Below are 14,767 nucleotides of genomic sequence, written 5' to 3' on the forward strand. Positions count from 1 at the left end.
GGCTGTGTCTTGGCGAGGACCCCAGGGATGCCCCGTGCACCCATAGTTATGGGGAGCCAAGGGGGTTGCGCGGCAGAAGAGGAAAGGGCAGAGTCCTGTCAGGCTAGGGGTGTTGGGGGGGCTAGGACTGGATGAATGGGAGTATGTGGTCCTGCCTCTCCTTTCCTGTAATAGCTGGAGAGCAGGCTGCCCGGCCCACCCCAGTGGATGGAGGCGCGACCTAGCCCCTTACGAGGGGTTCTTGTGCAGAAAGCTGGGCCGGGGGGCGGCAGACCCAGCAGCACCTGCTCCTTACCAGCTTGTCGGAGTATGGCGAGGGCTCGCTGGCGGCCATGTCGTAGTACGGCGTCTGCAGCGGGAGCTTCTGGATCTCCTCCTCCGGCTTCATGTTGTCTAAGTGGACGACCTGGAGTCGGGGAGACAGATCGAGAGAGCAAGCACCATTCTCACCCTTCCTGCCACCCAGCGGGCGAGCAGCACCTGCCCCAGGAGACCAGACAAGGGGAACCGCGTCACCCAGAGACCACCCCCTCTCCAGAGCTCTCCCCCCCCACCTGCCTTGTCTCGCCATTTCTAGGCATTGCATTTCCGGGGGCTGGGGAGGGGGGCGTGTATTCACCCAGGGTATGTCTACACTACAAAGTTAGTTCGAACTAACTTAGTTCGAATTAGTTAATTCGAACTAAGCTAGTTCGAACTAACGCGTCTAGAACTAAAAACTAGTTCGAACTAGCGTTTTGCTAGTTCGAACTAGCAAGTCCACATTGAGTGGACTCTGAACAGGGCTTAAGGATGGCCGGAAGCAGTGCCGGCAGGGCATAAAAGGAGGACTTAGAGCATGGAGATGCTGTCTCAGGCTAGCTGAGGGCTGCGCTTAAAGGGTCCCGACCCCCACCCCGGACACACAGCTCTAAGGGGTGCCCCGCTTGCAAAGAAGTTCTGGCTTGGAGTGCCCTGAGTGCCCACACTGGGCACATCACACCACTCGGCCATCAGCCCTGCTGCACTTGCCGCAGGCTGCCATCTGGGGAGAGGGGGCAATTGGGGGGCTGCAGGAGAGCTTCCACCCCCAGAAGCCCGCAGAGCCAGCCCAGTCCTCCCCATCGGGGGCTCGTACCCCATTCCTCCCTCACCTCCTTCCACTTACCCTTCCTTAGCCCCCCTTCTTATTGATGTACAAAATAAAGATAACGTTTCTTCCAACATTGACTCTGTCTTTATTGAAAAAAAACTGGGGGAGACTGGGAAAAGGAGGTGGGAGAGGGGAAGAGAAAGGCTGGGAGAGGGGAGGGCAACTAACATGATCAGGGGTTGGGAACAGGTCCCAGATGAAGAGAGGCTACAGAGACTGGGACTGTTCAGCTTAGAAAAGAGGAGACGGAGGGGGGACAGGATAGAGGTCTCTAAAAGCAGGGGTTGGGTGGAGAGGGTGCATTCAGAAAAGTTCTTCCTGAGTTCCCATAAAGAAGGACTAGAGGACACCAAAGGAAAGGAATGGGTAGCAGGCTTGAAACTAGTAAGAGAAAGTTGTTGTTCTTGACAAAGCAAATAGTTAACCTGTGGAACTCCTTGCTGCAGGAGGCTGTGAAGGCTACAACTAGAACAGAGTTTAAAGGGAAGTGAGATAAAGTGATGGAGGTTGGGTCCATGGAGTCCTATTAGCCAGAGGGTAGGAGTGGAGTCCCTGCCCAAAGTTTGTGGAAGGCTGGAGAGGGATTGCACGAGACAAATGGCTTGGTCATTGTCTTCGGTCCATCCCCTCCAGGGTCCCTAGGGTTGGCCTCTGTCGGCAGACAGGCTACTGGGCTAGATGGACCTTTGGTCTGACCCAGTACGGCCATTGTAAGCTCAGGGCTCAGTGTCGGGGGTCTCAGTGGACCCCCTTGATTTTCATGCACACCTGCTCCTGGGTGGCCAGGCTGGCAGCTCTCCTGCCCTAGACGGCCACTTTCCTGTGCCTAGTGCGGAGATCGTGGACGAGGTCCACGATGTCCGCACTAGCCCAGGAAGGTGCCCGCCTCTTGCGGTCCAGGGCAAGCTCCCGGGAGCCGCCAGCCTGGTCCCGGCAAGAGGGGGTGGGCTGGGGGGCATCGGGTGGGTGGCTCTGTGCCGTGCCAGGTGCAGGGTCTGCTGGCTGGGTGCTGGCAGGCTTGCACCTGGCACGGGCACCGTAGCCAGCCCGTGCCCCTTTAAGGGGTCCGGGGCCGGGAGGGGGGCATAGAGTTTCCCTGGTGTTGGCCAGAGTGGCCACCAGGGAAACCTGGGGAGGGCTAGCCTCCCACTAGTTCGAACTAAAGGGCTACACAGCCCTTAGTTCGAACTAGCTAGTTCGAACTAGGCGTTAGTCCTCGTAAAATGAGGTTTACCTAGTTCGAACTAAGCGCTCCGCTAGTTCGATTCAAATTCGAACTAGCGGAGCGCTAGTGTAGCACCTATTAAAGTTAGTTCGAACTAACGTCCGTTAGTTCGAACTAACTTTGTAGTGTAGACATACCCCAAGGCACCAATCCTTCCAGAGAAGAACCCTGCCTGGCCCAGAACCCACCCATGAGGGTGCAGACTGAGCGTGGAGTTCCTGGACAGAGGGGCTAATCCCGATGCACTGCCCTCCTCCCACCAAACCTGCTTCATCGGGTATTCCCAAAGGCAGCCTCCCCATTCCGGCACCCTGGAGTCCGGCTGAAGGCCCCTCTCTCACACTGGCCAAGGAAGCGGGCGCCAGGCTGGGGCAGGTACCTGGATGTCTTCGGCCGTCAGGTGGCTTTTCATCTCCTGTTTCCTCTTTGGGGGCGGGGCGGGTTTGTGGGATGGAGGCAGGTCAATCCTGCAGGGAGAGAGGCAGAGGTTGGCTCGACTGAGGAAAGAGGCAATCTCCCTCTCGCACCGGGAGGGGCTCGATCCTGAATGCGGCAGCGCCCACGGCAAAACTCCCCGTGTCTCGCACCGGGGGGGCAGACATAGGCCAAGCAGATCGGGCATTACTGGGAGAGGGGCTTTCCACTCGCTATGATGCTCCCTCCCCCCCAGGGAGCCCACGTATCAGGGCTGCCCTGCCCCGGAATCTGCTTCACCCGCTCTGCAATATAAGCCACAGAAATGTTCACAGTCCCAGAATAAAGGGGTCATTAGGAGACCCCAGATGCAACCAGCACTCACCTCTCTCTCCGAGAGCTGCACCCCCCCACATTTACCATTGTCCCCCCCCCCATGCCCTACTGCCCCTTCACTACAATTCCAGTCCAGATTGTAAGCACCTCGGGGCAGGGACCCTGGGACAAATTCCGCCCAGTGTGAATAACACACAGTGGTTCCATGCATCCCCTTTGCCTGCAACCCCTCCCTCCTGACCCCTGGGCCTGCAGTAGGGTCTTCTCTGTCTGTACAGTGCCTAGCACAGGGGCTCTCAATCCAGAGTGGGGCCTCTCAGCACTATTGTGAGGTGGCGCGATCCATCGATTCTGCTTTCCGTGGAGCTGTCAGCATCGTTAAGTGGGCTGCTTCGAATAGTCCCCCCACCCCGCTTGGATTCTTTCCTCCATGCTGTGCGGCTAATCCCCAGGGAAGTCTCTGCCACAGATGGCAGCCCCCAGGCTGACAGGAGTAAACCCACGTCAGGGCCAGCACCCCAACATAATGCACACACTGTGCAATTTATTCCTGACCCCAAATGAGGGAATCAACTTTTGCCCTGGAGCATGGGGACTGGCAGCCTCTGGAATCTCCATCCGAGGGGACGTCTGCAGATTCGGCTCTGACGCTTACAGCGGCTAATCGTTTTACAAAAACTTTGCCGTGCTAATTAGTGGGCGGCTTCCTCCCTTTCCTCCCCACACTTGTTTGCTCTTGTCACGTTACTAGATTTTGAGGGGAGCAGCCAGATCACTGCTGCACCCATGGGGGGGTGTTGGCCCCAAAAGGGATACAAAGGGGGCCATGGGAGGTGTCAAATAGAAGCCTACTTTCTTCTGATTCCATATATGCTATTCATGTGATTGTATAGTGTCGGCATGTGAAGTTATAAGCATGTATTTTGTGTGGATACCAAATGTTTCTCTGTATATGGTTGAACTATGGGCAAAGCAGCTCAGCCTATGGACATGCTAACAAGCAAAGCTCTGGAACAATAGCCCTCTATAGGCCAAGGACACACCTCAAGAGTGGTGACTCATACCTAGGGGCAACCAGCAGGGAACACAGGGATAGGCCATGGGCCAGGTGACCTGCTGTAGCCAAGAAGAGACCAGGAAGGAAGGATAAATAGGCCATGTGATCGACTCCATCTTGGTACTCAGCTCAGCACTTCATCCCAGAGGCAGCATTGCAGGGATCGAAAAGCCGGAAAGAACTGTGGACCCATCTTGATCCTAGGATGCTCAACAAGGAATTTTAAGCCAGCAGCTGTAACATCTCTGCTAGAGCCTGCACCGAGAACTGGGAGATTCGATGCATGTAACGTACTATCCTTTAACCACCTTACTCTCATGCTTTACTTTATTGTAGTAATAAACCTTTAGATCATAGATTCTAAAGGATTGGCCCAGCCTTATTTGTGGGTAAGATCCAGAGGGTAAATTGACCAGGGATCCGTGGCTGGTTTCTTGGAACCGGACAGAACTTGTTCGAGGTAGGTGGGATTGGGTTCTAAGACCCCCCCCCCCCCCACCTGTGTATGAGGCCCGGGGCCATCTGGGGCATGGATATTGCTGGGGTGTCGGAGGGGTTTTGCTCGTGAGGCTTCAGGCAGGCTGCTGAAGCGCTCTGTGGGACTGGTTTGTGGCCTGTTTGGAGAGGTCACTAGTCTGGGGGCTGTAAGGAGCCCCGAAGTTGAGCAATTCGCCCTGAGCGGACGCCCTCAGCTGCGCCCAGACCCGGCCCGGTCCGTCACAGCTCTCCTTGTAGACTCCAGGAGCGGAGGGAGGAGGGGGCCATTCTAAGCCCTGAGCAGGACTCAGGGCATGGACGCAGGGTGGAAAAAGGAGGGTGCAGCCCGAGGAATCCAAGCCTGCCCATTGGCTTCCGTGGGCTTTGGACCAAACTCCTCGAGGGCTGTATGGCAAGTGGTGAAGAGGGAGGAGGAGCTGTCCGTTATCTTTGGCTTCAGGCGGCCTGGCCTTGTCCCAGGCGGCCTCCCCAGGGTCAGGGCTGCTCCATTGTGTGTCTCTTCTCAGCTAATGTAGCTCTTGTGCTTTTATGGAGGGCCATTATGGGAAACCAACTGGCTGAAAGTGGCCCTTTCGCAGGCCTGATGCTGTCCGGGCAATTTCACCCTGTGTGGCTATTATAGTGTCCGCTCCTGCTTTTCACTCTGCTTTCTCTCTGTGCACTCCCACCGTCCTTCAGTGCCTTCTCTCAAACAGAATTAAATGGAGCAAAAAAAATTTTTGCCGGGATGTAACAACAATGGGTGGGGGGAGCGCCATTTCTCCTTCAGCACTTCAGCACTTTGCAAATGGGACGGGGGTGATCTGAGGGCAATAAGCAAGTCGGTTTGCTCTCAAAAAGGATACAGCGGGAAGGAGGATTCTGGTCCCTGGGAGGATGTAGGAGCAGAACTTCTCCAAAGGGCGAAGGAGGCGCAGATTGGGGCAACTGCTCTGCTCCAAGACCTTCTGCTCTGTGCCCCGGATGACAAAGCAGGACAATGGACTCTCACTGAGCAGCAGGGAGTTGGCCTGTCTGCCCAGGCCTGTGAGAGGGAGGGATCATTTTCTAGGATAAATTGTAGATTGTCGATGATGTGCTGGAAGGGCTTAAGCCGAGGCTGTAGGGGATGAGCAGCGGTGTTCTGATATTTTCCTTGTTGGGCCTGTCTTGAAATAATTAACTTCTGGATCCTTTTCTGGCTTTGTCAGTCTGTTTCCTCTCTTCCCCAGGTGGGTATTTTTTAAGAATGCTGATAAAGATCTTGCAGGGGTTGGTCTCTGGGACTGGAGCAAATCTGGTTGAATGTTAGGGCTTGGCTGTAGACAAAGGCTCGTGAGATGTGTCCTGGATGGAAGGTAGGGGCAGGTAGATAAAAACAGTGATCAGCAGGTTTCCAGCACAGGGTGGTGTTTATATGACCATCATTTATTTGTACTGTAGAGTCGAGGAAGTGGAGCTCTTGTGTGGACTGGTCCAGGCTGAGGTTGGCAGTGGCGTGGAAATAGTGGAATTCTTCAAGGGTCTCCTTTCCGTGAAGATGTCATTAATGTAGCACATCAGAGGAAGGGCGCTAGGGAGCAAGAGCTGAGGAAACATTTGAGGGCAGCCATGAAAATATTGGCATCTTGTGGGGCCATGAGAGTACCTATAGCAGTGCTGCTGATGTGGAGGTATAAATTGTCCCCGGATTGGAAATAGTTGTGGGTGAGGACAAAGTCACAGAGCTGGGCCACTGGGTGTGTGGTGGCAGCATCGGGGAGAGTCCACCCTTGTGTGGAATGTTGGTGTAAGGAGCTTTTACATCCACCGTGGCCAGAATGGTGTTTTCAGGACGATTCCTGATGCTCTGTAGTCGCCTCAGGAAATCGGTGGGGTCTCGAAGATAGTCGGAGTGCTGGTAGCATAGGGTCTGAGGAGAGAGTCAACATAACTGGATAATCCTGCTGAAAGGGTGCCAATGCCAGAGAGGATGGGATGTCTGGGATTTCCAGGTTTATGGATCTTGGGATGTCCGAGATTTCCAGGATTATGGAACTTGGGATGGTCTGGGATTTCCAGGTTTATGGATCTTGGATAGCAGATAGAATACTCCTGGTTGGGGATCTGAGGGTGTGTTTGTATAGATTTGGTGCTGATCTGTAACAGGGAGTTTCTTGAGTAGATGGTGTAGTTTCTTTTGGCACACCCCAGTGAGATCAGAGGACAGAGGCCGGTAGAATGTGGTGCTTGTGAGTTCTCATAGCCTCCTCTTTGTAATTTGACCTATTCATGATGATTCTGGCACCCCCTTTATTGACAATGTCAGAATTATTGTTGAGGCGATGGAAAGCGTTGCATTCTGCATGGCTGAGGCTACACGTCACATGAGGTGGCTGGTTCCCAGTATCAGCCTTTGCACCTTTGCAGAAGCAACCAGGGTAGAAGCCCAGACTGTCATTTCGACCATCAGGAGGGGTCCACGTAGAAATCTTCTGCTTGTAGAGTTGGTGGGGAGGGGGGGGAAGAGGGCGGGATCCTGTGGGTCAGAGCCATGTTCAGTGGGGTGTTGGAAATATTTCTCCAGTTGGATGCAGTGAAAATAGGCTTCCATGTCACTGCAGAACTGTATCATGTGTGTGTTGGGGGAAGGAGGGGGATGGAACAGGAAGAGAGTCCCTGAGAAAGGACAGAGTCTTCTGCCAGGCTGAGTGTATGACTGGGTAGATTAACAACGTTCTATGGGATGAAAGAGAATAATTCACTCCTCTGCTCCTAGCACTGAGCCATGCCCGGGGCTGCCCAGCCCACCTTCAACATGGGGCAGTACTTCAAACTGGGCCATCCACCACAGGGATGGGGAGCAGAATCCCCTTGGGCGCGTCCCAGGCCTCCTGTCCTGCTTCTCGGATGGATCAGGACCATGGAGAGCGAGCAGGTCATCCCTTCCCAAGAGCTGCGAGGAGGGGAGGGGCCATGTGTTTCCAGACCCAAAGGGGGGGCTGGGTCGTGGATCCCTGAGCATCTGCCCTCCGCCCCCACTTTTGCACCAGCAAACTGGCATTTGTGCCTGCCACGCTGCCCCCCTGCAGGTTCAATGGGCATTGGTGCAGCTTTTGCAGGTTCCCCGTCACACCCCCTCTTTAAACACCTGCCCCCAATTACCCACAGCAGGGCGACAGGGTGGTGGAGAAGCCATGGGAAGCAATGTGGGACTCTGGGGTCAGTCTGCAGGGAGCAGGGCTCTAGGTAGCACTTGGGAATCTGGTGCCTGCAAACCTGGCTGTCCCCGCACCAGCAGGCATGTCGGTGGGTAGCTACTGGCCTGGGATTGTGACCGGATCAGCTATGAACATTATACACTAGAGGGGAACCAATTCCAACCCTCCTTCCTCCACCAAAGATTTATCTCCCTCCTTCACCGTGGGGCTTTGGATCTGGCAGCCCCTGCTGCAAACCCACCCTTTGCTTGGGATCCTGACCAGTTTGCTTTGGCAAAGCTACAAAGAGGCCGGGCTTTTTCCAGCCCCGATGCATGTGTCTCTCCCCGTGCACCTGGTGTCGGTATCAGCATTGGCACTGTGTGGAGAGTGGGAGCCCACCCATACCCTGCTCCCCCGGTGTCCTGTGTTCCTGTGGACAGAGGCGCCACACTCCTTGCAGAGGGGCAGCAGAGACGGGAAACAGCCGGGGCTGTGGCGGGTTAGGGTTCAGGGACCTGGGCCCAGTGATGCATGTGCGGGCTCTGGCCAGGAATCTGAGAGAACGTTGCTGTTTAGGGCTGAGGGGCCTGGGTGGAGCCGTGGAGGGAGGGATCCGGGAATGGACTAGCAAGGAGAGCCATGGCTTAGGATGCGGAGCATGAGCAGAGCTGAGGAGAACGGGGGGGGGGGGGTGTCCAAGGCTGGAACGCCACAGCCCACAATTGAGGGGCACCAGCTCAGTGGCACGCAGAGCCGGTCTTAGGGGTGGGCGAGCCAGGCGGTCCATTTTAAAGGGGCCGCCGACAGAGCTGGTCTTAGGGGCAGGCCGCAACTGCATCTTGGCCTGACCTCCTGAATCATCCCCCAGGTTTCCCTGGTTACTCCCTGACCTTTTTTTGTTGTTGTTTGCTTGACAAATTTTCCCCGGCGTTTTTTTTTTCTTTTTTGCTCGTGGCCGCCAGGTGGTTAGGCCCGGCCCTGGTGACATGCACCCTGCTTGTGCTGTGCTGGCTGCTGCTTCCTGCCTCCAGATGCACGGCCAGTGTCATTCGTTTTGTCCAAACACAGCAACCCCCTTCCCGCCCAGTTCTCCGAAACGGCTGGAGCTGGAGCGACCGCCGAGGCTACTCACAAGTCATTGTCGGTCTCCGTGCGGCTCTTCTGCTGGCGCCGGTAGATGATGAACACAGTGACAGCCACGCCGATGATGAGAGCTGCAGCAATGACACCCCCCAGGATGCCGATAATGCCCCCAGGGGCACCCTGCGGCTGCGGCTTATCTGCAATGAACACCAGGACATGACAAGCAATGCATTAGCCTCAGGAGCCCAGGAGCTCTGGTGCCAGAGGCCCGAGACACTGCAGACCCTGTGGTTCCTGGAGAGAGGTCAGCCTCCAGACAGACAGACAGACAGACAGACATGCCCTCCTTGATCTCCCTGCCCTGTGCCTCCCCCTGCAAGGCAGACCCTTCTGCTCCAGGATGGCCCTTGGTTCCTCCAGGTCTCCAGAGACTTGGTTCCCTATTGACAGACACTGCTCCCTCTGGGCCCCTTCCAACCTCCAGGTCCATGGACGGCACCATCATAGGGCTCTGCCTTGAGGAGCTCCAGATGCTTCCTTCCCTGGCCTCCCATAGGGTAAGCAAGTCTCCCCACTCATCCGCCCCTTGCTGAGTACCGTGACCCTCCTCGCCGAGAGCCCAGCATGCTGCTGTCACCACTGCGGACCCCTCTCTGCCACCACACCCCAGTGGGACCTCCCATGACCAGCTCCATCCGAAGGGCCAGAACCAACAGCCGGGGGAAAGCGACGGGGCAGCAGGAGAGGGAGAGACTCTTCAGCAGGGGACGGGGGACCTCATCTTCCCAGAGATCCTTGTACTCAGATACGACAATGGCGGGAAGCCCATCATTCCCTCTCCTCGTGGCTAGAGATCCCCAGGCACAAGTGCCCACCAAAAACTCCTCCCCGTGCACCAGGGGACTGGCTCTGTGAAGGAGTGTTAACCCTTCGGCTGCTGGCTGAACACCCAGAAAGACGAATCTGTACAATCAGAGGTTAATCCCAGTGAAGCGCTTTTATTCCTGGAGGTTGGGACGGACTGGGGGCAGAGGGGTGTGTGTGCATGTCTGTGTCTCTGTCTTGCATCCCTGGAGCACAGATGTCCTGGCTGTCAGATGGGGTGTGTGCCTCCCGCCGTGGCTCCCGTTGGCCCTGGCACCGGAGAGCACCCTGACTCAGAGCCGGCCCCGGTGCCGCTCCCATGGACCTCATTCAAAGGAAACCGATCCCGTGGGGTTGATGGGAAAGTGCTTTGAAACGTACGATAAAAGGATTTAATTTGCTCTACCTTCCAACCTAATTAAACTTGAAAACTAGCTAATTGGTACTTTGTACTTACAGCTCTGGCAGTGATGAAAGAGGATGATAATTGGAATGGAAGAAGGAAAAAAAATCCAGGGGAGGGGAGAAGAAGGGGTCTACAGGAGCCTGGTCCCCTGGGGAAGGGATACTGCTCACAGCAGAGCATGGAGCAGAGACCTGCCCACATGGCGTGTGTGTCCCATTGCAAGGGAACAGACGTGGTGGTGAGACCCATGTGACCACCTCCTCCCTAAGTACAATCTGCTTTATATCCTCAGCACCTGAGCCCATCACATGCCGGAGAAGTGGGCCAGTCCGGCCAGACCTGTCTATTAGGTAAGGCCCAGGGCAATCATGCTCTGTCCCTGCCGCCCCATTGCTTGTTAGGGGCACTGACCAACTAGCATCCTTCCCTGACACACACTAGAGGGCTGGACCAATCAACACCGCTGTCCGCCATGCCACTCCTATCAGATGTGGACCAATCAGCTTCCAGCTCTGGCGCTTAAACAAAGCAGTGACTTGTCTGCGAGATCCTCCAGTAATTTGGGGGCAATGCTGGGGAAGGAACCCAGGAGTCTGGACCCCCACTCCCTTTTCTAACCATTATAATCCCCTGCCTGCCAGAACCGGGACCTGATCCCCCGAATCCCAGCTCTCACTCCCTGCTCTAACTGCTAGACCAGAGTTTCTCAATCTTTTTTTTATAAAGTACCCCTTTTTCCAAAAAAAAATAAGTACCCCCTTTAAAAAATATAAGTACCCCTAGTACCTACAATTTTCAGACACACACAATTTTTTTTCTACCATTGCAACACATTAGTGTAAACAACTTAATCGTAGCCGGGCAGGTGTGACAGCACATTGGAGTTTTCCCATCTCCTGCACCCCCGTAATGGCACGTACAGACTCCACCAGCCAGTAGAATAGAGGGAGTTTATTGCTTCTCCAGGATACAGCACAGCATAAATGTCATCTGGTTCCAGGGCAGGGCTAGGATGCCTCAGCCCCCTTGGAGATAGGGAAGTCCCTAAATCCCAGCCTGTTGCCTAGGCTGCTTCCTCCATGAAACCAGCCAGAAACCTAACTAACTCAGGGTATGTCTACACTACCACCCTAGTTCGAACTAGCGGGGTAATGTAGGCATACCGCACTTGCAAATGAAGCCACGAGGCGTACAGATAGTGCAGAATGGCTTGCTAGTTCGAACTATCTAGCCCGTGCCGCGTGTAGCCGCACGGCACGGGGTTCGAACAAGCCGGCATTTAAAAATGGCGACGGCCGGCTTATGCAAATGAAGCCCGGGAAATTCAAATCCCGGGCTTCATTTGCAAGTGCGGTATGCATACATTTCCCCGCTAGTTCGAACTAGCGGGGTAGTGTAGACATACCCTCACTTCCAGCCCTGCCCCCAGCCAGGGCTCCACTCTTCTTCCCATTGTTCTGCTCCCTGAGAGATAACTGGTCAGACAGGTTCGAAGCCCCCTTGCATAATGACTCATCCCCTGCCCTGCTGGGCCGTGCTGCAGACAGCAGCCAGTGGAGGTCACTCACAACCCAAGCCTAGCAACCAGCAAGGTACCCACACTACGGCACAGCGGGTGATGGCATTGTTGGGTGTAAAAGGTACAAAAATAATAAAACGCTGTAAAACTTAAAACAAAAAATCAGTTTTCTCCAAATTTCAGTCGTCTCTCATGCCACCGGTTGAGAAACACTGTGACCATGCGGCATCTCAGACCTAGAACCCAGGCTCCCTGGCTCACGATTCCCTGCTTGAACCACTAGGAATGTGCAAATCAATCCACGTAGGGATCACAGAACTAATCACTCATCTCCTCATCGTGGACTCTTTCACCACTGCACACCCTTTACTCTGCCCATCCATGTGAGCACGGGTGCTTGGAGCCAAAAGCAGCAGGACGGAGCCGCGAGCACCTATCTGGAGCAGGTCCTCCAGAGGGCAATCAAGAATGGAGAGCAATACCACCGTAGCGCGGCAGTGATGTGTCAGGAGGGACAGCACTAGGGACCCTATTACTACAACAGGTTCCGTTGTTCTGATGGTGACTCCCCCGCTGCTGCTCCCAGAAGAGGATGGAACGGTTGCAGCCTTCCCAGCCCCGAAGGCAGTGGCAGGAACTCACACGACCTCTTGCACTAACCCTCACAAAACTCACCAGCACCGGGCTCCCTGGCTCTATTTCATTGAGCTGAGAACAGACAGCTGAAAGTGGGGGCAGGAAGAGCCAGTATTGTTCATTCTGATTGAACTAGGAACTAGGAAGATGGTGTGGGGTTTGCTCGGCTCCTAGCACCTACCTCATAGGTAGGTCTTTTGATGAATAGCTCTCACAATCTTATCATAACAACAAGGAGGCCTAGGGCACCTTAAAAATTAACAAATTTACTAGGGCATAAGATTCTGTGGGCTGGAGCTTTGTTAGTCTTTAAGGTGCCGGAGGATTCCTCATTGTTTTTGCTGAACTCACTAACACGACGACCCTTCTGAAACACGTCACGACCTCATAATGTATTTAACCCTGCAACTAGCCCTGTGACATAGAGCATTATCAGTAACCCGTGGAAAACTCTGACCGAGAGAGATATTAAGTGCCTTGTCAAAGGACATGTCACAAGTCGGTGGCAGAGCAGAAAATTGAAACTGGGTCTTCCAAATCCCTCCCCACTTTCTCTAATTTTACTTCCTCTGTTTTTATTTCTGTCCCTGTAGTCCCCATTGACATGACCATGAAACCGGAGAAGGTGGACAATTTGATGCCTCTTGGAAGTACCATCAGTCAAGAGGGTTCCAGTTCTGAGAAAATAAGAAGAAACGTTGGGGAAGGCACGCTCTGCATTTGGAAGACTCGTAAACATCTGGCAACTCAAAAAACATCTCCCTCAAGACAATGCTGAGCGCGCACAAAACAATTGTTATTGCCATCGCAACCCAGAGCAGTGAGACATGGCAATTTACCAAGAAAGATACACAAAAGCTGGATGCATTTCATCACAAACGTCTGAGAAGAATATTGGGAATAATGTATAGCGATAGGAAGACGAATGAAGAAGTTAGAACAATTACTGCACAATGCACCCTCTGACAAATAATCTACAAAAGAAGACATCGGTGTTCTGAGAACGGGAAAAGAACACTCATCAAATACTGCCTGTGAATGGAAGCCAGAAAATGCAAGAAGAAAGAGAGGAAGGCTGCGGATAGCATGGAACTGAACAGTACTGAAGGCCATCAGGCACCTCTACATGAAATGGGAAGATTTGGGGAGGGCTGTTGACAGGTGAGGATGGAAAGGGGGATAGCCCAAGGTGCAGGAAAGCATGGGACTGAGTAAGGTCTAAATAAGGTCCCTCAAATCCCAAGCTACTGGCCTAAGCTTCCTCTTGATACAGGTTGAACCTCTCTAGTCTGGGACCTGACTGATGCTGAACCAAAGAATTTGCTGAACTATGGGAGGTCAGTGTTGTCTAGCAGCATGAAACTCACTGGTCTCTTAGAAGACATTTAGGGGAACAATAGAGCTAAAAAGCAACACAGAACAGTGAGAGCCAAGACTGGTGGCTGTAAACAAACTTTACAGGACCGCAGGAAACTTGGCCACCCCCCTGATAAGCGGACACCCGGGTAACTAGCATCATGCCGGACAATGGATGTTGCCGGACCAGAGAGGTTCAACCTGCAGATTGTTAACTCTGTCACCTCTGCAGGGCCTTCCAGCCCTAAAGCTTCCATGGGTTACACACGATCGACCTCTCACAATGGCTCTCTGCTTGTCAGTGGGATTCCCCATGTAAGAGCAGACAGGATAATAACGGTCTGGGGCTATGAGGAGTATATTGGAATTGTTTCCCTCCACTGATGAAAAGCAGCTACCACAGGGGTGGAACCGACCAATTTTTTAACAGCCCCCAGAACAATGCAGCTTAGGACGGGAAGTGAAGCCGACTGTTGTGACCCATTGGAAGCAGAGAGAATGTAATTTCTTATGTTGGACTGTATCTCTCTCACTGGAATTAACATTCCTAGGCTTGGGTGGGATAGATTTTAGAGGCAAATGTCGATTTCACAGCATATGCACAAACCGGCAAAAAACATATTTCCGTCAATAGTATCTGAAATTGACAGACAGGCAAAGTCAGGAAAATGCTGGTTTTAGAACTTGTTGATTTAAGGATCTTTTCTTCGCCTGTTTTGGCAGAGGACGTGGGCCCTTTGTGTTTTAATGGTTATAAAGCTTTAACTCATTGAACTCAACATTTATGGTCATGAAATAATTATTCTCTGACCCACCCAGCTGCCTGATCCTCGCCAATAATTTTGTGTAAAAATTTAAATGGATAAAACTAAAAAAAAAAAGTTGCTTAAAATAGGCATTGGTGTTATCTGTCAAATGCTGCCCTGCCAAAATAAATCCATTCCAGTAGTTTTTATTGGCAAGATGTGCTCAGCCCGTTTGATTCGTACCCCCTCCACAAGACAGTCTGTCTAGCAAACTTGCAATGTGGAGCCTTCGTAGGGTTGCCAGGTGTCCAGTAATTTCACCTCCTGTCCAATA

The 14,767-nt window shown here is 53.5% G+C and overlaps 1 protein-coding gene across 3 annotated transcripts in view; it reads right to left on the minus strand.

The window, feature by feature from the left end:
* Window positions 1-14,767, minus strand: part of NECTIN1 (nectin cell adhesion molecule 1) — a 180,209-nt gene that overhangs the window by 26,353 nt on the left and 139,089 nt on the right. For all 3 annotated transcript variants that reach the window (XM_075909740.2, XM_089773394.1, XM_075909739.2), the window contains exons 6-8: window positions 8,956-9,103; window positions 2,737-2,824; window positions 296-406 (exon numbers count right to left, since the gene is read on the minus strand). In XM_075909740.2, the coding sequence (XP_075765855.2) occupies window positions 296-406; window positions 2,737-2,824; window positions 8,956-9,103 (347 nt within the window). The remainder of the gene's footprint in view (window positions 1-295; window positions 407-2,736; window positions 2,825-8,955; window positions 9,104-14,767) is intronic.

The sequence above is a fragment of the Pelodiscus sinensis genome, chromosome 25 (genome assembly GCF_052426305.1).
Source record: "Pelodiscus sinensis isolate ZL-2025 chromosome 25, ASM5242630v1, whole genome shotgun sequence".
Taxonomy (NCBI): domain Eukaryota; kingdom Metazoa; phylum Chordata; order Testudines; family Trionychidae; genus Pelodiscus; species Pelodiscus sinensis.